Raw genomic sequence first — 25089 nt, 5'->3', positions numbered from 1 at the left:
AGGGAATGGAAATAAATTAAATAGAAGGAAGCAGCACAAGACATGGGCACACTGACAGTCTGAACTGAATAATACTGCAGGGCTGGAGCCACGCGGTGGGTGGATGGTTTTAAATAAGTACTTTTCCTTCAAGACACCRTAAGAGAGATGGAAGAGAATGGCTTTTATGGTTTTCTAAATAAATGTATTTTGATCGTCAATTGCACACTAGGTCCAACCAATACTTGACTTCCTCTTTTAATCCAACTCCTCTAAATTGGAGAGGTTTGGGGGGCTGCCACATTGGGCGCCAAGGGAGCTGCTGTTGTGGGGGGGACGGGGACTGGTTAACTGCCTCGATCAAGAGCAGAATGACAGATTCTTCACCTTGTCAGTTCGGGATTTGAGCTAACAACCTTTAACTGCTAGGCTATCGGGTTCAGTATTAAGCATCTCTTCACTGTTAAAAGTAATATACTGTACATTTAATAGGGATACCTAGTCAGTTGTACTGAATGCATTCAAATTAAATGTGTCTTCCACATTTGAACCCAAACCCTCTGAATCAGAGGGGGGGCTGCCTTAATCAACATCCACATCTTCAGTGCCCAGGGAACAGTGGGTTAATTGCCTTGCTCAGGCGGAGAATGACAGATTTGTACCTTGTCAGCTCGGGGATTCGATCCAGCAACCTTCCAGTTACTGGCCCAACACTCTAACCACTAGGCTACCTGCCGATCAGTTGCTTGATCTTAAATCAGTGCCACATAGAGTAGAGTGTAAATAAATGCTTACCAGCTGTGCCATTATACTCTCCTATCCTGAGTTTGTATAAATTCCTGGCATCTCCGATGGCGAACTTGTCATAGTTGGCATAGACAGACTCCTGGCCATCCTTCATGTCAATCCGGAGCTCGTAGCGACCTTGGGCTGCAAGCTTCTGTATGTTGTCCAAACCTGAAGAAGAAAAAGAGATAACCAATGGCTGTTCAAATTATAAACTGGGTGGTTCGAGCCCTGAATCCTGATATGCTGACAGGTATGACAAAACATGTATTTTTACTGCTCTAATTACGTTGGTAACAAGTTTATAATAGCAATAAGTCACCTCAGGGGTTTCTGATATATGGCCAATATACCAAAGCTAAGCGCTGTGTCCAGGCACTCCACGTTGCGTCGGGCTTAAGAACAGCCCTTAGCCGTGGTATATTGGCCATTTACCACACCTCCTCGGGCCTTATTGCTTAATTAACTCACTCAAGTCTGACATTAACTTCTACCTGCACCTTGGCATGGTAAGAACCGACGCACACAGGAAATGACATAGAGATAAGAGGAGGCGGACAGTGAAGTGAAATTTGTCCATATCTTCCAGTCAACAGTCTTTGGTCCATTTGGCCTTGCTGCCGCTGCTGCTGCCAGCCCAGAGCCCAGCCAGGCTGTGATAAGGACCAGGGAGATTAGACCTTGCTTTCCCAAGATAACAAATCTCCCCACTTGGCAGGGATGTTTCAAGTTTAACCTCAAGCTAGAAATCATATGATGTTGTAGATGCCTCATGATAGCAGATAGCATTTTTTTTTTACCCCACGAAAAACTTGAAGCATCTGATGATAAGCATTGGGCTGAACGAGGGAGAAACTGGGCTCGGGCTCCGACATGTCAGCAAAAGATACAATCGGCATTACAAACAAAATAAATCCCTGGTGACAGGGGAAAAGCAATTGGTGTAATAAGATTTGTTAAACATTGAGTGAAGTCCAATTTGCCAGTGCATAATGCAGGATCATCTGCTATTAACCTGATAGCAAAGCTTTTGCGTCAGCTTGATTAGAAATAGCCAGCAGGATTAAAAATGCATTTGGAGGCTGTATTCTGTTCTCATTATATCTCATAAATTAATATCTCTTATCATTTTATTACCCAGCTTACTCCTACACTTCTACAGAAATTAAGGGGCAAATTAAAAAGAGCGATAATGATCGCATATTGCACAACTGCGTCAGTTTCTTTATAATAGGTCCTCAAATTGACAATATATTTGGCCAGAGTCGGGTTAGTGAGTCAGACTAATGGATAGAACCGCAACTGAAATGAAAATGTTCTGTTTTCAACTACTGATAGTAGCATCCGTTAGTTCCTGTTTCTTCACTGTGAGGCAACCTTAATGTGAAGTGTTTCCCTGCAGAAAGAGCTATGCTGTCCATAGCAGGATAGTTAAACCAAATGTCATTTTGTCTCGCAGGTCTAACACACAGTCTGTGCGGCACGATGTCGGATAAAAAAAAAGATCAGGTGCAGTGTGCTTACATCATCTGAAGCCCACTATGATGTCCTCTGAGTGCACCACTATTCTCCTCTTGAGGTCATAACTATACCATATCAGTGTCAGTCACAGGAATGGTACAGTACATGGCTACAGTGCTCCTGTCATGGCAGGAGGTGTTTTTGCAGTGTGGACAGACAGTTATCTATTAGTATGAGACTGGGCAAGGAGGAGCATTGGGTGTGCTTGCCAGAGCCAGAGGTGACCTCCTACTGTGTAGTTAATGACAGACAGGGGATATGGGATGGGTCTGGCAGTGTAGACTGGAGCAGCTTCCTAAATGGCACCCTATTTCCTATACTGTACACTGAAACACTTTGGTCAAAAGTTGTGCACTATATAGGAAATAGGGAGCCATTTGGAATGCAGCCTGGCTCAGCCAGAGCTGACGCCTACCGTCCCCAGCAGGAGTGAGCACAGCACTGAGTCAGCAGAAATTAAACAGGTCATAAGGAATATCTACTGGGTGAGAAGAGCTTTTAGCTTTTACCAATCAGGAATGAGTTAGGATTCATACTGGTTTCCCAGCACATTGGATCTGTGTGTCATTAGTAGATGATATACTGAAGTACAGCTTGGGTAGGAACGTAGTGGCAATTGGTGACATAGAAAGAGGTATGACAAAGACTGGAGACTAATGTTCTGCAGGGTCATCGATATTCTGCAATGTTCTAAAGCAGGGGTGTCAAACTCATTCCATGGAGGGCCTAGTGTTGGAAGGTTTTTGGTTTTTCCTTTCAATTAAGACCTAGACAACCAGGATAAGACCTAGACAACCAGATTAAGACCTAGACAACCAGGATAAGACCTAGACAACCAGGTGAGGGGAGTTCTTTACTAATTAGTCATCTTAATTCATCAATCCAGTACAAGGGAGGAGAGAAAACCCGCAGACACTCGGCCCTCAGTGGAATGAGTTTGACACGTGTTCTACTGGATATATTCATTATCAAACATTTTTTTGGTTATGAAAGTGTACTCTACTGTAATTCTATTTTTCTAATAAAAGTACAAAAACAAGTTCTCAAGGTTGGGATCTCTGCTATGAAATATTGATGTTGACGTCATCTTTTATCTATTTACAAAAACAACAACATGAAAACTAGCCCATGAAGAAACATTGTTCATTTCTAGCTTTTCTAATGAATATAATTATGGATGTTATAATGAATTTTGCAGAAATATTCCAGAGTGCATCAAAGGAGAGAGCCCTTTTGTTTTGTATCAAAATCAAAGCATTTATGAAAAACAATTACCATGTAATCTCAGAGAGAAATGAGAGCTGAATACATCCATTAATAAATCACAGAGCTAGTATTTGTGAAGTGAAGTAATGAAAGAAAGAGAGGAGAGAGAGAGACTTGAAACAACAGACTAGGAACAACAGACTAGAAACAAATGTGTAAATTAAGTCAACTGTTAATTCTGCTGTGGGAGAGATAAGCAGAAGCAGAGACTGCAACACAAACACAAAGGCCCCCTATTCCTATATTAAATAGTGTACAAAACTTCATACTCTACCCCAAGAGTGGGGGTATCTTTCTAGAGCGTTAAGTAGCCCCGAGATACCTCCTAATAAGTGTTATGGGGCTGAAATGAGCTGTTGAGAAAACTTACCGAGCCAAAATTCATCCTCTAGGTTCCCAAAGCCGACCCTGTAGTCACTCCACTTCCTGGAGAAGTCGGTAAGGCCATTCTGACGACGTTGGAACACCTGGAACACAGACCAGATACAGAGTGAAGACCAGGTGGCAACACTTTGATTCCACCTACAGTCATGGCCAAAAGTTTTGAGAATGACACAAATATTAATTTCAACTAAGTTTGCTGCTTCAGTGTCTTTAGATATTTTTGTCAGAAGTTACTATTGAATACTGAAGTATAATTACAAGCATTTCATAAGTGTCAAAGACTTATTGACAATTACATGAAGTTGATGCAAAGAGTCAATATTTGCAGTGTTGACCCTTCTTTTTCAAGACCTCTGCAATCCGCCCTGGCATGCTGTCAATTAACTTCCGGGCCACATCCTGACTGATGGCAGCCCTTTCTTGCATAATCAATGCTTGGAGTTTGTCAGAATTTGTGGGGTTTTGTTTTGTCCACCCGCCTCTTGAGGATTGACCACAAGTTCTCAATGGGGTTAAGGTCTGGGGAGTTTCCTGGCCATGGACCCAAAACATCGATGTTCCCCGAGCCACTTAGTTATCAATTTTGCCTTATGGCAAGGTGCTACATCATACTGGAAAAGGCATTGTTCAACACCAAACTGTTCCTGGATGGTTGGGAGAAGTTGCTCTCGGAGGATGTGTTGGTACCATTCTTCATTCATGGCTGTGTTCTTAGGCAAAAGCTACCCCACACATGAATGGTCTCAAGATGCTTTACTGTTGGCATGACACAGGACTGATGGTAGCGCTCACCTTGTCTTCTCCGGACAAGCTTTTTCCCGGATGCCCCGAACAATCGGAAAGGGGATTCATCAGAGAAAATGACTTTACCCCAGTCCTCAGCAGTCCAATCCCTGTACCTTTTGCAGAATATCAGTCTGTCCCTAATGTTTTTCCTGGAGAGAAGTGGCTTCTTTGCTGCTCTTCTTGACACCAGGCCATCCTCCAAAAGTCTTCGCCTCACTGTGCTTGCAGATGCACTCACACCTGCCTGCTGCCATTCCTGAGCAAGCTCTGTACTGGTGGTGCCCCGATCCCNTCTATAAGTCTTTGCTAGGTAAAGCCCCGCCTTATCTCAGCTCACTGGTCACCATAACAACACCCACCCGTAGCACGCGCTCCAGCAGGTATATTGCACTGGTCATCCCCAAAGCCAGCATTTCCTTTGGTCGCCTTTCCTTCCAGTTCTCTGATTCCTATGACTGGAACGAATTGCAAAAATCTCTGAAGCTGGAGTCTTAAATCTTCCTCTCTAACTTTAAGCATCAGCTGTCAGAGCAGCTTACCGATCACTGTACCTGTACACAGCCAATCTGTAAATAGCACACCCGACCACCTCATCCCCATATTATTACTTACCCTCTTGCTCTTTTGCACCCCAGTATCTCTACTTGCACATCATTATCTGCACATCTATCACTCCAGTATTAATGCTAAATTGTAATTATTTTCACCTCTATGGCCTATTTATTGCCTACCTCCCTATTCTTCTACATGTGAACACACTGTACATAGATTTTTACCTTTTTTTTATTTTGTGTTATTGACTGTACGTTTGTTTATGAGTAACTCTGTGTTGTGGTTTTTGTCGCACTGCTTTGCTTTATCTTGGCCAGGTCGCAGTTGTAAATGAGAACTTGTTATCAACTGGCCTACCTGGTTATATAAAGGTGAAAAAATTAAAATTAAAATTAAAAAAATGTTAAGGCCCAACTTCAGGAAAACAGTCGCTTTCAAACTATGGATTTCGTGGCAAATTGAGGTGAGACAGTAATTATTTTCATAGCTTATGCGTTAACTACACATTGACACATCCAGCCCAAAGTATTTAAAAAATACTTTCTTAGTCTCCAAAGTACTGGAGCATGTATTTAAGTAGTGTACAATTCAAACTACATTCTCTATCCCAGGAGTGGGGGTACCTCTCTAGAGAGCTAGATATAAAGTACCTCCGAAAAAGTGTTATGGGGTTGAGATGAGTCATCTAGAAAACAGTCTTACCGAGCCAGAATTCATCCTCTAGGTTTCCAAAGCCGACCCTGTAGTCACTCCACTTCCTGGAGAAATCTGTCAGGCCGTTCTGACGACGTTGGAACACCTGAAACACAGATACAGATAGAGATAAGACCAGGTGACAAAACTTTATTCGACCTACATTTTGATAAAGTACATGTCCCAAATGGCACCCTTTGCACTGAAATGTTGGGTGTTGTTGGGTGTTTGTCTGCAAGGTATAAATCTTGCTATGAGACACTTACGATCCAACCTCCTTCGTCTGTGGTCATATCACAGTAGACCTGCACTCCCTGATTGGCGTCTCTGTTGATGTAGATGGTGTAGACGCCGCTCAGGGACTCCCCGTTCAGCAGATGCTGGGCACAGTTCTGGGGGGTGGCAAACAGACGGTTTCCTGGAGAAGAGGAGAACAGAGCACATGAGATCAGCTCAACACAATGGAGAATCACTAGGACTGGGCCCGTGTTCATAAAGTGTGTCATAGTAGGACTGCTTATATAGGACTGCTGATATAGGATTATAGTGAATAAGATTATATAGATAGGGGAGATCTGATCCTAGATTAGCTATATTACTCTGAGATGCTTATTGAATATGGGACTGGACTTTAGATAGAGATTGTGGATATGGGGATAAATGGTAAATGTGTGTGTGTATATCTGTGTGCTTGCGTACGTGTGTGTGTTTACCTGTTGTGAAGGCCGTAGAGACGATTCCGCTGGTCTCTAATCCCCTGGCAGCCTGCAACCTCACAGTGTATTCTGTGGTCTCTGCCAGGCCCTCCAGACGGATCCACGTGTCTTCTGCATCCAGGATCAGCTCCTGTAGCACCACACACACACACACACCACAGAGGGGAGAACACACAGACAAGGGAACGGTAACTGATCCTATATCAGCACTCCTATTCTGAGGCACTTTGTGAATGCAGGCCCTGATCTGATAATCCCTGTTGTTATGAATAGGAGTGTAAGCACAGCATATTCCTAGGGTTTTTAACATAATTTATGGGCCTGTGAGTGGATACGGTACAGCAAATAGTTTTAGCTAGATCCAATCCAAAGTGTACAGCAGACAGTAACCCATAGCGGTGATACTATCTGACTCCTACTAACAAACAACAAAAGCACCCAGGCACATTTACAGAAATAAAACATTTATGTCAGGCCCATATAAATGTTGAATTCATTTTTCAGTGTTGTTGGCCTTTGTACAACTCTGCCCTGTGTTTTTCTAAATGATAAGAGGGAGAACTAAAACGGAGAGGAAAAGGACCTTATCAGACACTGGTGCTATAAGGAGCTGCCAGGAAGAAGAAGAATGGCTATTTCAGTCTAAAACTCAAGACGGCTCAGTTCCCTTTCATTGTTTTTGACAAATCCACTTTTATCAAGCTTATCTTCTGTCGCGGAGTGGATGGCATACCATTTTTCTCAGAGATCTCTTTTTCTGGCAGATGAAATAAAAAATTGATTTCGGTGATGAGCTCTCTAGGAGCTGGCCGTGACAGCAGTGTTGAACTGCTGAATCTGATGAGGCTTTGAGCCATATGAAATATCTATGAAGAACTGAATGAAATATTCAGCCATTTTGGAAAAAGTTACACATTTTAAGATAACATGTTGTGTGAATTCGCTGTAGTTTTTTTGTTAAGAGTATTATTTTATCTAATCTGGAAGGTCAACATATGATTCATAATCAAACTAACACAGATTACTGTGGTGAATATGAAGATTATATTAGCAGAGAGAACAGGTTGGGAAGAATTTATGGGGACTGAAATAAACCTAAGCAGAGTAAAACAACAGAGCTTGTTACTAAAACCAAATCCTCTGTGCATGACTGACACCCACTGGACAAACACAAGCACCAAAAACACACAAGGTCAATATAGTGTTAGTGCGTGTTCGTGAGTGTGCATGCATGTGTGTTGAAAGATATATACAGTTGAAGTCGGAAGTTTACATACACTTATGTTGGAGCCAATAAAACTAGTTTTTCAACCACTCCACAAAAAAAACGTAGTTTTGGCAAGTCGGTTAGGACAACTACTTTGTGCATGACACAAGGAATTTTTCCAACAATTGTTTACAAACAGATTATTTCACTTATAATTCACTGTATCACAATTCCAGTGGGTCAGAAGTTTACATACACTAAGTTGACTGTGCCTTCAAACAGCTTGGAAAATTCCAGAAAATTATATCATGGCTTTAGAAGCTTCTGATAGGCTAATTGTCATCATGACACCATCACCTCCACAAGTCTGGTTCATACTTGGGAGCAATTTCCAAACGCCTGAAGGTACCACATTCATCTGTACAAACAAAAGTACGCACGTATTAACACCATGGGACCACGCAGCCGTCATACCACTCAGGAAGGAGACGCGTTCTATCTCCTAGAGATGAACCTACTTTGGTGCAAAAAGTGCAACTCAATCCCAGAACAACAGCAAAGGACCTGGAGGAAGCAGGTACAAAAGTATCTATATCCATAGTAAAATGAGTTCTATATCGACATAACCCAGCAAGGAAGAAGCCACTACTCCAAAGCCACCATAAAAAGCCAGACTATGATTTGCAACTGCATATGGGGACAAAGATCATACTTTTTGGAGAAATGTCCTCTGGTCTGATGAAACAAAAATATAACTGTTTTGCCATAATGCCCATCGTTATGTTTGGAGGAAAAAGGGGGAGGCTTGCAAGCCGAAGTTCACCATCCCAACTGTGAAGCACGGGGGTGGCAGCATCATGTTGTGGGGGTGCTTTGCTGCAGGAGGGACTGGTGCACTTCACAAAATAGATGGCATCATGAGGCAGGAAAAGTATGTGAATATATTGAAGCAACATCTCAAGACATCAGTCAGGAAGTTAAAGCTTGGTTGCAAATGGGTGTTCCAAATGGACAATGATCCCAAGCATACTTCCAAAGTTGTGGCAAAATGGCTTAAGGACAACAAAGTCAAGGTATTGGAGTGGCCATCACAAAGCCTTGACCTCAATCCTATAGAAAATTTGTGGGCAGAACTGAAAAAGTGAGTGCGAGCAAGGAGGCCTACAAACCTGACTCAGTTACACCAACTCTGTCAGGAGGAATGGGCCAAAATTCACCCAACTTATTGTGGGAAGCTTGTGGAAGGCTACCCGAAACATTTGACTCAAGGTAAACAATTTAAATGCAATGCTACCAAATACTAATTGAGTGTATGTAACCTTCTGACCCACTGGGAATGTGATGAAAAAAATAAAAGCTGAAATAAATAATTCTCTCTACTATTATTCTGACATGTCACATTCTTAAAATAAAGTGGTGATCCTAACTGTCCTAAGACAGGGAATGTTTACTAGCATTAAATGTCAGGAATTGTGAAAATGTATTTGGCTAAGGTGTATGTAAACTTCTGACTTCAACTGTATATATATATATATATTTTTTTTTTAAGATTAGAAGCTAGTTAAGATGAAGACCGTGAGGACAGTACAGTGTTGGGCTCTTCGTCCCAAATAGCATCCGATATAGGTGTCACGAATCCCGCCAAAGAAGGTGCCTCTTCCCGTTCGGGCGGCGCTCGGCGGTCGTCGTCTCCGGCCTACTAGCTGCTACCGATCCCCTTTTCTGTTTCATTTAGTTTTGTCTGATTTGTTGCACCTGTTTTGTGTTTAGGTTTGATTGTGGGCTATTTAAACCCAGTTGGCCCGCCGACTTTTGTGCGGGCTTGTTTTTCTGTTTGTGGTGTTTCGTTCATTTCTTGTGGTGTCTGTTCCGATTCGATTTAGTCCTGTTTGTTTTGGACTGGGACTTTACGCGCCCTTGTGTGTGTGGCGTGACCGTCTCTCTGATATTTTTGGAATATTAAATCCACGTCCTTTCTGAACTACCCTGCTCTCTGCGCCTGACTCCTTCACTCACCACTTTTGGAACTGTGACAATAGGGCACTATTTGACCAGGGCACATAGTGCTCTGGTCATATGTAGTGCACTATATAGGGAATAGGGTGCTATTTGGGACCCATTCTTGGGCTCTGCCTGAATGATGTAATTAGTTGAGAGAGATATCTGCTGTAGAATATCAGGGGAAATTGTTCCTGGTGAGTCATTAATAGGCATATTGCAACGGGATAACCTTCCTAATCTACTTTATTAATATTACTGAGCTACATCAAAGAATGTAATTAAAATGAAAACGTTTCCAGGAGTCAAATTAAAAGATCTAAACGGCTCTATTGCCGAGTAGAGCTGTGCAATGGATCTGTACTAAGCGGTCATTTGTCTGGGAGATATTTACACTGTTTTGGTAGCTTCAAAACACTACCGGTAACAGTCATATTATGGCTCATGTATTAACAATCATATCTCCTGGGAGGACCTTTGGCTTAATGATACAGCATCGTGTGGGAGCTTGATTGGAAACTCATAGAAAAAGATAACTCTTACCAAAAAGGTTGCAGTTTAAAAACTGCAGTAAAAGTGCAGTAACTGCAGGTGACTGTGGTATTTTGGATGCAGTAAATGCAGAATAACTGCGGTGTACTGCAGTTGAACTGCAGTTATACTGCACTCTGACTGCAATCTTTTTTCGTAAGCGAAGGTAGTGTTTTGGTAGCCTGATTGCCAGTCTGTGCTATGATGGCAATTCCTTGTGTAAAGCGTCTGTGTGTAGCTGGTGAGATGAGTCAGGCGCAGGACAGCAGATATGAGTAATGAAAGCAATTTTACTCAAAATATATCACAATACACGTCGTATAAATACAAGGCCACAAATACGGACCGCAATACAATAAACAATAACTCACAAACAAACATGGGGGAACAGAGGGTTAAATAATGAACAAGTAATTGGGTGGATTGAAACCAGGTGTGTAAGACAAAGACAAAACAAATGGAAAATGAAAAGTGGATCGGCGATGGCTAGAAAGCCGGTGACGTCGACCGCCAAACGCCGCCCGAACAAGGAGAAGGACCGACCTCGGCGGAAGTCGTGACACCTTGTCACTCATTGTCATGCCAATGTTTGACTTGACAATGACAACAATGGAGAAAACAAGAGCACAGACAGATCTGGGAAAGGCTAGTATTTTGGAAGCTTGGAAACACTACACGTAACACGTATGGCTCATATTCATTTCCCATTTGAGCCGCTTTGGCTTGATACTACAGTTCACAGTTCAGTGTGTGTCTGTGATTGGGAACTCTTGTTGATAAAGTTAGATACGCCCTACTGTATTCTGCCTACCTTTCTGCTGCCATCAGCTGATTTGTATGTAAGCATGTAGTTGTCGATGTCTGCGATGGGAGGTTGCCAGGAGATGAGGGCACTGCGGTGGTTCACCTCGCTGGCCGTCAGGTTCAAAGGAGCGTCCATGGCTAGAGGGGAGCAATCAGATAGCAGATAACTATATCCCTGTTCCATTGAGTCAAATCATTAGTGGCTACAGTATGTCCATTTCTAGTATCCAAATACTGTCCTTAAATTGGGAAAGTTGCCCAATTATGATCTATCTCCTAATCTGATGAACACCCCTCTAGCAGACCTTAGTTGGAGTCACCCTGCTGCGAATGCATTCTAATTGTCCTTAACCCAGCATCCTTTACTGCTCAAAAATAATCAGCCTACCCGTGCTCAAGGGCTCATCGACAGATTTTTCACCTAGTTGGCTCGGAGATTTGTACCAGCGACCTTTCGGTTACTGGCCCAACGCTCTTGAACACTAGGCTACCTGCTGCCCACTCTTTTTCCGGTTTCACTCCTTTTCCTATCGCTCTCTCCTCCTGTTGTCCTCAGGTGTTTTCAGGGGAGATCTATGACAGTTCAGTAATTAACAGTGTTTTACCACTGATAGCCTCAGGCCTCAGGACTGAAGGACTTTCTACATGAGATGCAATGACATCTCCACACAGCAGTAGTACCCACTAGAGAAATTACAATGTGGGTGTCCACACTGCCATATCTGCCTCTTCGAGGTCTTATCTGACAGACTGCCATTCTCCTCCTCTCTCCTCAACATGACTGCAATGCATGAGAGGGCGTTAATCTTAATTTTCCTTTCATCCCCTTTAATTTTGATTGAATCTTTTCAAGCCATCACAATGCCTACACTTCTCTTTTGTTTGTTTTCTCTCCCTCTCTCTCTCTCTCTCTCTCATTCTCTTTAGTTATACCCCATGCGAACACTATTCTGAGAGATGGAGTTTTTGGACATATATTGTAGAGGTGTCTCAACATGCAAACAGATGGCAAGTGAAGTAATGGATTATTACTATATGATAAGAAAATCAGTAAATCTCCCTCCTGTTTCCATCAAGAAACAATTAATAAGTGAATCCCCATGCACTGGTTCAGGTGTATACTAAACCAAAATACTTATTTTGAAGACACATTATAACTTCTAAAACTTCCCTAAATAAAATCTCTCTCGCTGGTGAAGTCTTTTAGAAAGTGAGTCAACAAATCTTTATGTTCATAAGAGGCCATCAACACAGGCACATTTTTATCAGAGCATAACAGTCAGCGAAAACAAAGCGTAAGCGGAGAATAACCGCATCAAATTAAATAACACCCAAATTAAAAATGTAAAAAGTCTCTGAAGTCTGGTGAACTTGGCTACCCCGTTCAGTGATTACGTGTCAACATCAGAGAACAAGGCTGGCCCTTGAGTAGCAAAACCAATGGCCTGTGACACTTTTAGACAAATTAATTCGGCGAAAAACAGTGTCTATAAATTAAGTTTTGCAAAGGGAACTGGTTGATTAAATAAATATAGTGGAATTGCCCCTCCTCATAGGGAGACGTTTACCGCAAGACAAAAAAAAAAAAAAAAGCTACTAGTTGTTCTTTTTTTCTGGACATTTGTTTGTGTACACTACACAGGCAGCAGTCCACTTGGTCTGAAAATGTTAATGTGGTTCCACTATAGTGCAGCCTGGGCCACGCTGCTCCCTTGGGGATATTAATGCCCTGCTGCTGACAGAATTGTTTTGTTCATGAAACACTGAAAATAAAGTTCAGGGCCCGGTTGCACAAAACATCTTAAGTACATTTTCCCCTTATCTTTTCCCTTAAAGTTTCGTAACTTTAGGTCAGTTGCACAAAACATTTTAAGGCAAATCTACCCCTTAAATTAAGTGAAAAAGTTGTGGGTGCCCATGAGGTCCCTTAAGTGCTTCAAGCAAGTAAAGTACGTAACATACGTGTTGCAAAGTTGGCGATGACCGTTCCACTGGTCAGGGGTCCCTTGGTGGCGTAGAGGGCGACAGAGTAGGTGGTGCTGGGCAAGAGCTTAGTGAGCTGGTGCTCCTGTTTCCCACCCTCCACCAGGAAGGTGTCAGCTGTCACTTAAGGAGAAGGAGGAACACAAAGACCGACGTTAGAACAGGAGAATACATGAGATTGTAAACAAACCTGGCTTTTATGATTACATTAAACAATTTGAATATATAACAGTTGCCTAGGATATGCACAGTCGCTGTCAGGGTTGGTAGATTGGGTTTCCTATGGCTGTTATTATTGGTCAGGTTTAATTGCATGTTGCTGAAATCAATTTCACTTAAATTCACAATTTCTTATTTGCTTGCACGACTAAACTTTGTATAACCAATCTAGATAAATTGCCTGTTTAATGAATGGCTTACTATATCCTTAGAAATAGGTTCCGTGTTGATGATGAAAAGTAACAGGTTAACAAACCATTTCTGCCAAGATGTTATTGCCTAGATGAGTCTGGATTAGTAAATGAGAAATTACACTTAATGAACACACTAAAGAGTCAATAGAGCACATTGGCAAGAGGTTGCTGAAGAACCATCATTTGTGGCCATATTGATGAAAGCGGCATCGACTAACAGGTTGATGTCTGAGCTGATTTCCAAGTAGCTGTCCAGTAGCTGTCCTAGGCCGCAGCCCAAATGGCAGCCTATTCCAAATATAGTGCACTACTTTTGACCAGAGCTCTATGGGTAATAGGGTGCCATTTGGGACACAACACTAGACTTTCTCTCAGAGTCGACCTGGCAGGAGTCCACCTACAGACTCAGGGTGCTCCACACGCTCCACCCCTGTGGCGGAGATACATAGTTTGTGAGAAGAGAATAAGTCTGCCTACCCTGATTGCAGGTGAGGGTGAGCACGTAGTTGTCAACGCTGGACAGAGGAGGGTTCCACTGCAATAACGCTCCTTGTGGGGTAATGTTGAGGGCTGTCAGTTCCATTGGCATGTCCATCGCTGTATCAAAGAGAGAAAGAGAGAGAGATAAAGCGAGAGATGAATACAAAAAAGTGGGTCAGAGTGGTTCACAGATCCCACCCCATCACTTTACTAAATTCCATTTACTGTATGTTCCAATTACAGACCACCATGTGGACTATACTGTATACTTCTACAGAGAAGTATACAGTCCACATGGTACCGCAAGAACCATTCTTGAGAACACAGAAGAAAACAGCTTGTATCCAAACGTTAATAGTTCTAGACCACACCCTCATTACAGGGAAACGGCTACGATCATATCTAGGAATCATAATCACACTGCTTCACATCTCGCACCATGGATAGAATGGGTTTAATTACACTCATTACTTTAAATATTTAATTGAATCCAATGAAAGCTGACAATTTTAAATGAAATAAAATGTAATTAGATTAGATTGAATAAGCCGAAACTACTTAATCAATCAAAGCATGTAATAATGTAATCATCAATCTCTGTGTAGTTATGATATGGCTGACTATGTGACCCAACCAGACCAAAACCTTACTTGAAGGGTATCCAAGGACTTCAGCACACATTCAATACCCCATTTATACCACATCCATAAGCAGAAGCCTATATAAGCGTTGTATAAATTAAAGTATGTACTGTAGCCTATGGGGTAAACATGTGTTATGAAGTACCCTTCAAGTACCCTTCAAGGGTACTTGACGGGTACCAAGTTCTTGTGTTACACATTGCCCTGACTGTTTGAATGCTGGTCAGCTACAGTATCAATACAATGCAGAAACATACACCCAGAGTCTGCTGAGCCACAGTACGTCTCTGTCCCAGCCACAGCCATCAGCTGGACAGTTGACTCCGGTCCAGTGAATCGTGGACACTCATTACCTTTGGAATTGCAGCTAGTGCCTCGGTGCCTGACAACGGTCGCTACCCGGCAGGTAGGACTCTCCAGCGACTGCAGCAAACTTTCCCTTAGTGCGAAGGATCTTAACAAGTTGACTGTGTTCGTGCTTCTGGCCTGCAAGTGGGGAGCCAGCCCAGTTCGGGGCAGAGCTTCTCATCTGACAATCTGGATTTCGAGGCACTTTTATCAAATTCTCATCTCTCTCTCATATAGAAGGTGAGAACCCTCTGCACCCCATTTGTCAGAGCGAGCGCCTCTCTCCATAATATGTTTTATCTCGCTCTTGCTGAATCACACCACAGTGGAATGATATTCTTCGGGCTATGACCCTGTTTTAATGAGCCCTGCCATTTGTCCTATAATGCTCCTTCACACCACTTTGTGAACACGGCCTGAGATTCATCATAGCGTCTGCGTTAGCAGAATTCTAGTGTTCCTCTGACAACAAGTTATTAGAAAAGTAAACTCTATAACTACGAAATGGTATTGTGTGCTTTTTTCTAGTTTTTAATTACACTGTGATACTGTACACTCTTAAGATTTTTTTTTTGCAAAAGGATCCTGCGGCTGTCCCCATAGGATAACCCTTTTTGGTTCCCAGTAGAACTCTTTTGGCTTCCATGTAGAACACTCTGTTGAAAGGGTTCTACATGGAACCAAAAAGGGTTCTACCTGGAACTCAAAGAGGTTCTCCAAAGGGGTTCTCGTATGGGGACAGTCAAAGAACCCTTTTGGTTCCATATAGCACATTTTTGTAGTGAAAATGGAGATAGTTTTCCTTTTTTTTGTGTATTTGGGGTGTTATGTAGCAGCGAATATGTATTTACTAAGCATTTGTATTCTATTCAAGTGAGACAAAAAATACAATACAAATAAATTAAAACCTCTACAGGATCGGTGTCACCCCCACGGTACGGTTGAGCTAACGTAGGGTAATGTGATTAGCATGAGGTTGTAAGTAACAAGAACATTTCCCAGGGCATAGACATAACTGATATGGGCAGAAAGCTTACATTTTTGTTAATCTAATTGCACTGTCCAATTTACAGTAGCTATTACAGTGAAATAATGCCATGCTATTGTTTGAGGAGGGTGCACAGTTATGAACTTGAACATGTATTAACAAACCGATTAGGCACATTTGAGCAGTCTTGATACAACATTTTTGAACAGAAATTCAATGGTTCATTGGATCAGTCTAAAACTTTGCACAAACACTGCTTCCAAAATCTAAATTGCGCCTAGATTCCTAAGTCATACATTGGCCTTTCATTTCAAAGATGAAGAAGAAAAAAAATAGTATTTTTTTCTTTGTATTATCTTTTACTAGATCGAATGTGTTATATTCTCCTACATTAATTTCACATTTCCACAAACTTCAAATTGTTTCCTTTCAAATGTTATCAAGAATATGCATATTCTTCAGCTCCTGAGCTACAGGCAGTTAGATTTGGGTATGTCATTTTAGGCTAAAATTGAAAAAAAGGGTCCAATCCTTAAATGAATTTAATGATGGCACTCTGGCATTTTATTTCTCCATGCTATCCTCTGGAGCTATTACAGTAGCAGCACCACAGGCCCTGCTTCATTATAAGAAGAGTTGGCAAATGCAGAGCATTCTTCCGCTTTAAAGGTGGAGAGCAGCACATGAATTGTGCTCTTTCTACCTCTCACTCTATCCATCTCTCTCTGTCTCTCTCTCTGTCTGTCTCTCTCTTCTGTCTCTCTTCTCTAGTTATGAGCCTGCTGATTTTGGAGCAGAAATCTCTAACTGGCTCATCAGTATGCGGTGGTGCACTTCAGGATCAGCTGGATGATTATGCATGCAGTGGAGAGCTGGTTAAGCCCAGGTTAGTGGAGTTCACTTCACACACAGAGGAGCTGCTGCAGCCTACACACCTCTCTCTGGTGGTTCACTAGCAGTGAAATATATCTCACATCTCACACAGATCAATGCTGAGAGGTCTATCTGACTAACTGACTGGCTGATATAGGAAATGCAGAGACAGATAGGAGGAGAGGCTACCAATTATAAGGTAAAGGGGGTAACAGTAACTACATTCACTGCGGCAGCAATGAGAGGCAGGTAGCCAGACAGTATTCTACTGTCTGTATGTCTGTGTTGGAACACAATTTCTCAGTGTGCAGCTGGCGATGTGAGCGCTCCACAGAGTTGGTACTAGGAATAAAATTCACTGAAAAGACAGAACATTCCATTTATCTTTTAAATAGGCAATGTCTGACTCCAGAACATTTTGTCCCCCCATCTCATACCCCTAGGCGCAGACATATAATAACAAGGCTAGCTATCATTTTTGTATACAAGCTAAATTATTGAACAAAACAGAATTGCATTAGTTGTTCTGTAGAATTGTGCAGGATGTGGAGACAAAGATTCCATAAATACAATGTGTACACAATGTGTGCATTGACTTTTGGAGCAAAAACATTACAAATTGTGCAGTCCCTTTACATAGTCACTTTCTATAGTGGCATTGTGGCTGAGATAGTAAGGGGTGAGGGGTACCAAAACATTTGGTGTAGTATATGGAATAATATGTGGAGTGGAATGTGGATACAAAAATGATATAATACAATGTACATTTGGACCAGTAAAAATGTACAGGGGCATAGTGGCATTGTGGCTGATATCGAAGTTTGCTCCTTATGGGGACCATACTGACCTGTGAAGACACTGGTGGTGATGGACTTGCTTTCCTGGCTTCCCCTCACGGCGTTCAGGTTGATCTCATACTCTGTTGCCGGGTGGAGGCTGGACAGGGTGTAGTTGGTCACGTCGTTGTCAATCACGATGCTGTCCACTCGCCCTGAGGAAAATGAAATAAAAAGTATTTTAATCTCATTTCGCACTGTTACTGCTGTCATGCTATCTTTCCTCCATGAGACCATGGAATAACAGTTTGGTATTTTATTTAAAGGCCCAGTGCAGTCAAATTTCACATTTTCAACTGAGGAAACTAACACTGTAAAGGGGTGGAAAAAGTGATCAGTTTTATTTCCCCAATAGTTGCTGGTTGAAAATACAATCTACACAGGACCTTCTAATCAGCATGTTTTGCACAGATGGAGTTTTGGCTTGCCTGGTGGGCGATAGACCAATAACAAAGCAAGTTCCAAACCTTTCTGCCAATAATAACTCGTTTTCAGTTTACATATACCTCCCATTAAGCCCCTCCGCTCTGGTGGATTGATCCACACTGTGTTTAAAGCACCTCTTTGGCACCCTTCCCCTCCACACACAGACCACTCCCAGACAGTCTTGACAAACATTTTGCTTGAGAAATGTAAAAAAAAAATGCTAAAAAAGCTATTTTTGTTTCTTTTTGACCATTGAATGGAAAACTATTCCAGTAAGTTATTTAATTGTTACCCAGAATTATTTGATATTAGGATCAAAATGGCTGCACTGGGCCTTTAAGTAACTTTTCAATTAAAACATGTCTTAGCCTACCTCTTGCTGATTGGTAGGACATCTTGTAATAGTCAAAGGCGGCAAAAGGTCTCAACCATGATATGATGACAGAGTCTTCAGTGACATATGACACAGTCATCTCTTTAGGTGGGTCCATTCCTACGACAGAGAATAATAGTACACGTTAACCCCTTACACTTGTCGAAATTGGGCCAAATTGAATATCTCTAAAAACCATAGCAATTGAGAGAACACTTTGGAGATTATGGTGAAATTATCAGACCAAAGGTGAAGACACAACAGTTCACCTGACACAAGACTGAATCCAAACATTACAATGTTGATTTTACTGTATGTGCATTTTACATTTCCTGTACTTTTCACAGCATTTCTTAGTAACGAAATCTGAAAATACTCTGGATACATTCAGTAACATAATTTACATTTTGGAGAAGGTGCAAGATACGGAAAAACGATTACAAGGGTTTGAGTGAGAGGTCTAACTGGTGCCTTCATGTGGCCACACACCTCTCCAAACTGCACAGTTCCTAAGTAATTTCAATGCTCATTTATGACTAAGGTAAAGAGCTTTCAGCTATACTTTTTTATATTTTTTTACTCTCATAGCTTTGCCATTGAGGAACTGAAACAAGCACACTTGTAATTTTTTTGTTTGGAACACAGCCCTGCATCCCCACCATTACACAATTACTGTTGTTGTTTACTCAATCCAAAAACGTTCCATTAAATCGCAATCTGGGTCAGGTGGACATCATTTCAAAGCTTATTCTATTAGCAATGTGGCTAGCTACATTTTAAAATACAATCGTACAGTGTTAGGCTTTCAAAAGGCACTTCAAACAAAGAAATTGTAATTTTGGTGGGCGTAGAATGGAGTCATGAGTGCATTCAAGTGCGTTTTCCCTGGCAAATTTTCATCACAATATGACAAACATAGGCTCATTCTGTTCAGGACAACACAGGGTATAACGTATGTCATCCTTGTAACTATGGATCAAACATAGTTTTCATATGGAAATGTTAAGTGCACAGTTGGAGTCATGTGTGTGTGGTAGGACATCAAAGCGGTATTTATTATGATGCTCAACATCTCATCTTTCAGAACACATCGACTCCTCTCAATTTACAGCATTTCCCTCCTCAGACAACAACAAATGTGCAAAAGTAGCCTAATTAGTGGGATGGGGGCATCTTCTTGTCGCATGCTGGGCTCAAGTTTATAACAGCTGTCAGTCAAAACCAATAAAGAGATGTGAAGTGGAGAACCTGAGCTCTGATATCCTGTATAGCATGTTACAGTAAAGCCACTGTTTTCCAATTTAGGTGCTTATCAATGATAAAATCAGTCATTTTCAACCTGAATACGGGAAGACGGACTGTGAGTGGAGAGAGCTATTTAGACTCACACTATACACTCATACAAGACGCTCTTGACATTTAACTTAACCTTCTTACGAAGCTGCTACCTCCGTGTGTTCAATATATTTCAGCACTTTGAAGTCTATGCTTTCCGTATATGAAAGGAAAGGGTTTCAAGAGAATACTGCCACTACCTCTCTCTCCAACCAAGGTGGCTGAATTGAGGACACTGAAGTGAAGAGGAAATTCAGCAACTTTTGGAGGGCAGTGGAAGTTAAATGAAGCGTATATACACACACTTATTTATTGATAAAACCAACACATTTTCCTCTCATAGTGTAAGAAGCACTGTGTTTATCCTGCACATTAGGTACATTATAAAATATGTAGGTACATAGCATGCTGAGCTGGCCGGAGCCAGGAGAACAGCCATGGATATTTGCATTGTGATCAAGTGCTGTTGCCCATAAGGGATTAGTTCATGATTTGTTTCTGTCCCCTGAGCCATTACTGCTGCGGCAGCAAAGGTTACCAGGGACCATGTGAGCAAACAGTTAACCTCTAAAAGTCTAAGCCGTTGGGGAATGGAGGGTACTAACCAGTTAAATGTAACTAAATGTAGTCACTTTTGAGGACACAAGCTCAAGTACACAGTACAAATATGATACAAATATGAAAATATGATACATGTTATATGATGTATTTTCTATTCAATAAAACTGTAGGCTTGAAATTACCTTTATGCTTTCTAAATATAGTATAATCAAATTATAAAATGACTATAAGATTTCACCTTCCTTATCACTGTAAAATACATAGTTGTATGTTTTGTGAGAGAAAATTAGCATATTTTCTAATGGTTTCTCTTGATAAAAACATCTGCCCCCATCTCTGTGAACGTCCCACAGAGCTATAGCTTGGCTTACCGAACTCGTTAGGACTTCGCCTTGCATCTCATATTAATTACATCCATCTATGACAAACAGAAAGTGTTTTTTAAATTTAATTTGAAATATTTTGGATTAATGGTTATGAATTGATCTCTGAATGTGCTACAGTGAATTTATTTGATAAAATATTGAATTTGGCCTTTACTACTATGGCCCATAGAAACACATTGAATAACACATTCATAAAGGGAAAACACATTCATAAATGGAAAAAAATACATAATAAGGTTTTGAAGTGTATGTCCTATATCTAGGAGATATAAGAAAGCTCAGGAAATGTTATGTTTTTTGGACACATTTAACCCCTTATTTTTGTTGACACAATACTACCACCATTTGTTTGTACGGGTTACCTTCAGACGAGTCCCATGACACTTGTGGGGGTCGTAGAGTACAACAGAGAACACCATCACGTTCCTGAGAGTCTCCCCCTTTCCATTTGGACGCTACAGACGTTTTAGTGAGAAGACCGATATTCGCAATGTCTCATGGTCTGACAAACACCGCTGTAGCTCGGCCAACATATGCAGATGTGGCGGATTGAGACGCAGCCCAGGCAAAAACCTGATATCTCTAGCTTAAACGGATGGATTTTGATGGGGATTTTTTTATTATGTTACTTAGATTGATGCTCAGGTGCGAACAGGTGCGGCAATAGACTCTTAATTAAAGAGACTTATAAGGTTGGCATCCATTATGGAAGGGATGGATAGAGGGATTGGTTCTCTCTACTGTTGTGGACTGAACACATAATTCTTTTGTTGTAAAACCAACACCCCCAACCTCCCATTTCCATTACAATAACGAATATTATTCACCAACATTGAGGACAATTCATAAGTTAGGCTTCAGCTTCATTTACATTTTGCTAGTATGAAACAGTGGCGAATGCCTATTTTTTAAATGTATTTTCCAATCAGCAATGCTGCTGTTATAGCTGTGAATTTAAACTAAATATTCATGTGACATAATGTGGGGAAACTGAAGACAGAATGCAGCAATGTGATTTGCTTCTATAGTACAAGTCTAACCTGCATTCACCTATGTATGTATCCCCTATATAGTGCACTACTTTTGAACAGAGTTCTATGGGCCTTGGTCAAAAGTTGTGCACTCAATAGGGTACCATTTTGGATGCATCCTATGTGTTGCACTACAACATATGGTACAGTAAACATGTTGTCATCCCGTGATTCAGACTTAGCATAAGAAGTGCCACTTGAAAACATAAAGAAATATGTCAACCTTCAAAGACAGCCAGGCACCACAGCATGCCCACCAACCCTGTGGTTCATTTGCATATAATAACGTGTCTTGATAAAAACAAGCTGAAAATAGCAACGCAATAACAAGAGCAGTAATCAGACGGCAGTATGCAGGTGGCTCCATAGTGTTTATAGAGTTGTCCGGTCCTCCTCAGACAAAACATATTTCCTTTTACTTGGCAGCTGCGACTGTGAGTAACAGCCTGCTGATGCGACAGCTGAATATTCCCGACACCTCCACGTTCAAGCAGGGGTAATTAAGAGAGGATTACACACAGAAGCATTAATAAAGAAATGAAAGGTGGTTCTGTGTTTCATTAGTAGTGCAGCTGGGAGTGTAATAATCTTAATGAGCAAGAGACATGCCATAAAAGTGTCTGGGTGGTGTTCTCTTCTGGACCTAGACTACTTGCTGACAAACAGAACAAACCACAACAAACTCCAAGCATGTACAGCATGTACAATGGGACGTGTATCGGCTGATGTAAAAAGGGCTTTATAAATACATTTGATTGATTGATTGAATGATTGATTGATTGATATCCTAAGTATGAGAAGTTTGTACAGGAAAGTCTAAGTATGGGAAAATGCTGTCCTTCATTAGCAACTGTCTTGTGTCAGCAAACCGTCAGCCCAAATCAGACATCAATGCACCCTGTGGTGAGTGTGGTCAATCAATGTATACGACGTTGCAGCAGTTTTGCATTAGTCAGTCGTTTAGTGTTGTTGTTGTCCCTGAATGACCCATGTTGAACCATGTGAACCTTCAGCATAGTTCTGGGTTGTATGCAATAGGACACACCGTAGCAAAACTTTTTTGTCATGGGACAAGTTTAGGTAGTCTCTCCCTGTCTCAGTCTGTTTTCGTCCATTTGGTGACTAATGAATACAACCCTGTTTCCCTGTTACACATGGAATAAACAAGTGTACAGTCAATAATACAGTAGAAAAAAAGTATATATACAGTGTGTGCAAATGAGGGAAGATAAGGGAGTTAAGGCAATAAAATAGGCCATAGTGGCGAGGTAATTACGATATAGCAATTAAACACTGGAGTGATAGATGTGCAGAAGATGAATGTGCAAGTAGAGATACTGGGGTGCAAAGGAGCTAAATAAATAACCAAATACAGTAAGGGGATGAGGTAGTTGGATGGGCTATTTACAGATGGGCTATGTACAGGTGCAATGAACTGTGAGCTGCTCTGACAGCTGGTGCTTGAAGTTAGTGAGGGAGATAAGAGTCTCCCTTGCAGAGATACAATAAGTAGCCTACCTGTGGTGAGCGTGGCTGTGACAGCTTCAGACGTCACCTCTCCCTGTATGGTGATAAGGCTGACTGTGTACTGTGTGGAGGGCAGGAGACCCTCCACAGAGGACCGGGTCTTGGATCCGTCCAGGGTGACCTTGGAGGTGTCAGTGCCATCCTCAGAGCTGTAGCTGAGGATGTAAAGGTCTGCGGGTGGGGCCGGGGCGCTCCATGCCACCGTCACCGAGTCCCACGTGATGTCAGACAAGTAAAGCGCAATGACAGGGCTGAAGCCTGAAAGTCAAAGGTCAAAGACACCAGCTGCATGGTCATAAAGGGCTGTATTTCATTTTCATTTATTTGATTTGATAATCTGCTGTCAATATGGCTGGTGGTGCTGGGGTTCTGAGGCAGGCAGGCAAAGGACAGTCAGTCAGTCAGTGAATGGCTGGTTCAGAGGCAGGCATAGCATGGGAGAGTCAGTCAGTCAGTGGATGTATGGTTCAGAGACAGGCATAGCAGGGGAGAGTCAGTCAGTCAGTGGATGTATGGTTAGCAGCAGGGCATAGCTGGGAGAGTCAGTTAGTTCAGTGATGTATGGCTTGTATGACGGTCATGTAGTCGGACGATATGCCTCCTTCCTTATTCTCTGGTTATTCGGTTTGAGTCCAGACTCGGTTGTCTCTATCATTCTTAATAGTCGTGTGGGGATTGTGTCAGCTCTTCTGTTGGTAGTGTGATGGTTAGGCAGCAGGCATAGCGATTGCGGGGAGGGTCGTACTCAGCTGTCAGGTGTCAGTTGGACTTGTGTTGGGCCCATCGCGTAAGTTCGCCTGTCTGTCCCTGTGGATTATAGATCTTAAGGGCTATGAGAACGGCTTGCAGGGTCCCTTCTTTATTTCGGTGAGTATGTAAATACGAGGATGGATTAGTAGTCCTTACTTCCTAGATTCGGGGAAAGACTCATTTATAGAACTCATGTTTAGACTTCTCACAGGCAAAAAATGTTTAATAATTGAGTCGCGGGCCTTGCAGGGTAGACTAATTTTGCCACGGTTCGGATAAGTGTTGCGTTCAGTGAACCATATCTGCGTGTTCAGATAATGGATCGCTATAGGAATGCATCTCAAAACTGAATGCACAGACTCAGAGTCTATCAGTCAGAGTACGGTGCAGAAGAAATCGAGTATACAGTGTTTATGGTTGGTTCAGAAGCAGGCAATCCAGGTGACAGTCAGTCAGTGGATGCTGGTTCATTGGCAGGCTTGGCAGGGAGAGAGTCAGTCAGTCAGTTGACTGTTTGTTTAGAGGCATTCATGGCAGGGGAGAGTCAGTCAGTCAGTGGATGGCATGTCTGGTCAATAATGGGCAGATCTCTCTGGAGGCTCTCTCCCTCTCAGTGAGACGTGATATGGATGTGAAGAGCTGAAGACGACAGACACACAGAGTAGGAGACCAGTGACAATGGAATGATGATGAACACAAAGGGAAAGAAGGATGTCAATGTTTACAGTAGAGATGGGATGAAAAAACGTCCGTCAACAAGGCTTGGCTGTTTTTGAAAGATTCACCAATAAAAGACGCTGAAAGGCGTGTGTTGTCAAAACAAGAAGCAATGGAAAGATGAAGACTACCAAGACAGCTTGCTGCCTGATGTAGACAGATGTACAGGAGTGTGAAGAAAAGAGGGACAGGAAAGAT

The 25089-nt window shown here is 41.9% G+C and overlaps 1 protein-coding gene across 2 annotated transcripts in view; it reads right to left on the bottom strand.

Moving 5' to 3' along the window:
• The window catches only part of tnr (tenascin R (restrictin, janusin)), a 55204-nt gene that overhangs the window by 5423 nt on the left and 24692 nt on the right, over positions 1–25089 (bottom strand). For both annotated transcript variants that reach the window (XM_023977952.3, XM_023977953.3), the window contains exons 10-19: positions 23416–23682; positions 18585–18704; positions 17797–17940; positions 14097–14216; positions 13186–13329; positions 11231–11361; positions 6681–6813; positions 6234–6385; positions 5977–6073; positions 775–936 (exon numbers count right to left, since the gene is read on the bottom strand). In XM_023977952.3, the coding sequence (XP_023833720.1) occupies positions 775–936; positions 5977–6073; positions 6234–6385; positions 6681–6813; positions 11231–11361; positions 13186–13329; positions 14097–14216; positions 17797–17940; positions 18585–18704; positions 23416–23682 (1470 nt within the window). The remainder of the gene's footprint in view (positions 1–774; positions 937–5976; positions 6074–6233; positions 6386–6680; positions 6814–11230; positions 11362–13185; positions 13330–14096; positions 14217–17796; positions 17941–18584; positions 18705–23415; positions 23683–25089) is intronic.

Source organism: Salvelinus sp. IW2-2015, linkage group LG32, assembly GCF_002910315.2.
Source record: "Salvelinus sp. IW2-2015 linkage group LG32, ASM291031v2, whole genome shotgun sequence".
In the NCBI taxonomy this organism is placed as follows: Eukaryota; Metazoa; Chordata; class Actinopteri; order Salmoniformes; family Salmonidae; genus Salvelinus; species Salvelinus sp. IW2-2015.
The sequence above is the reverse complement of the archived record's forward strand: the minus strand, read 5'-3'. Positions and strand labels throughout refer to the sequence as shown.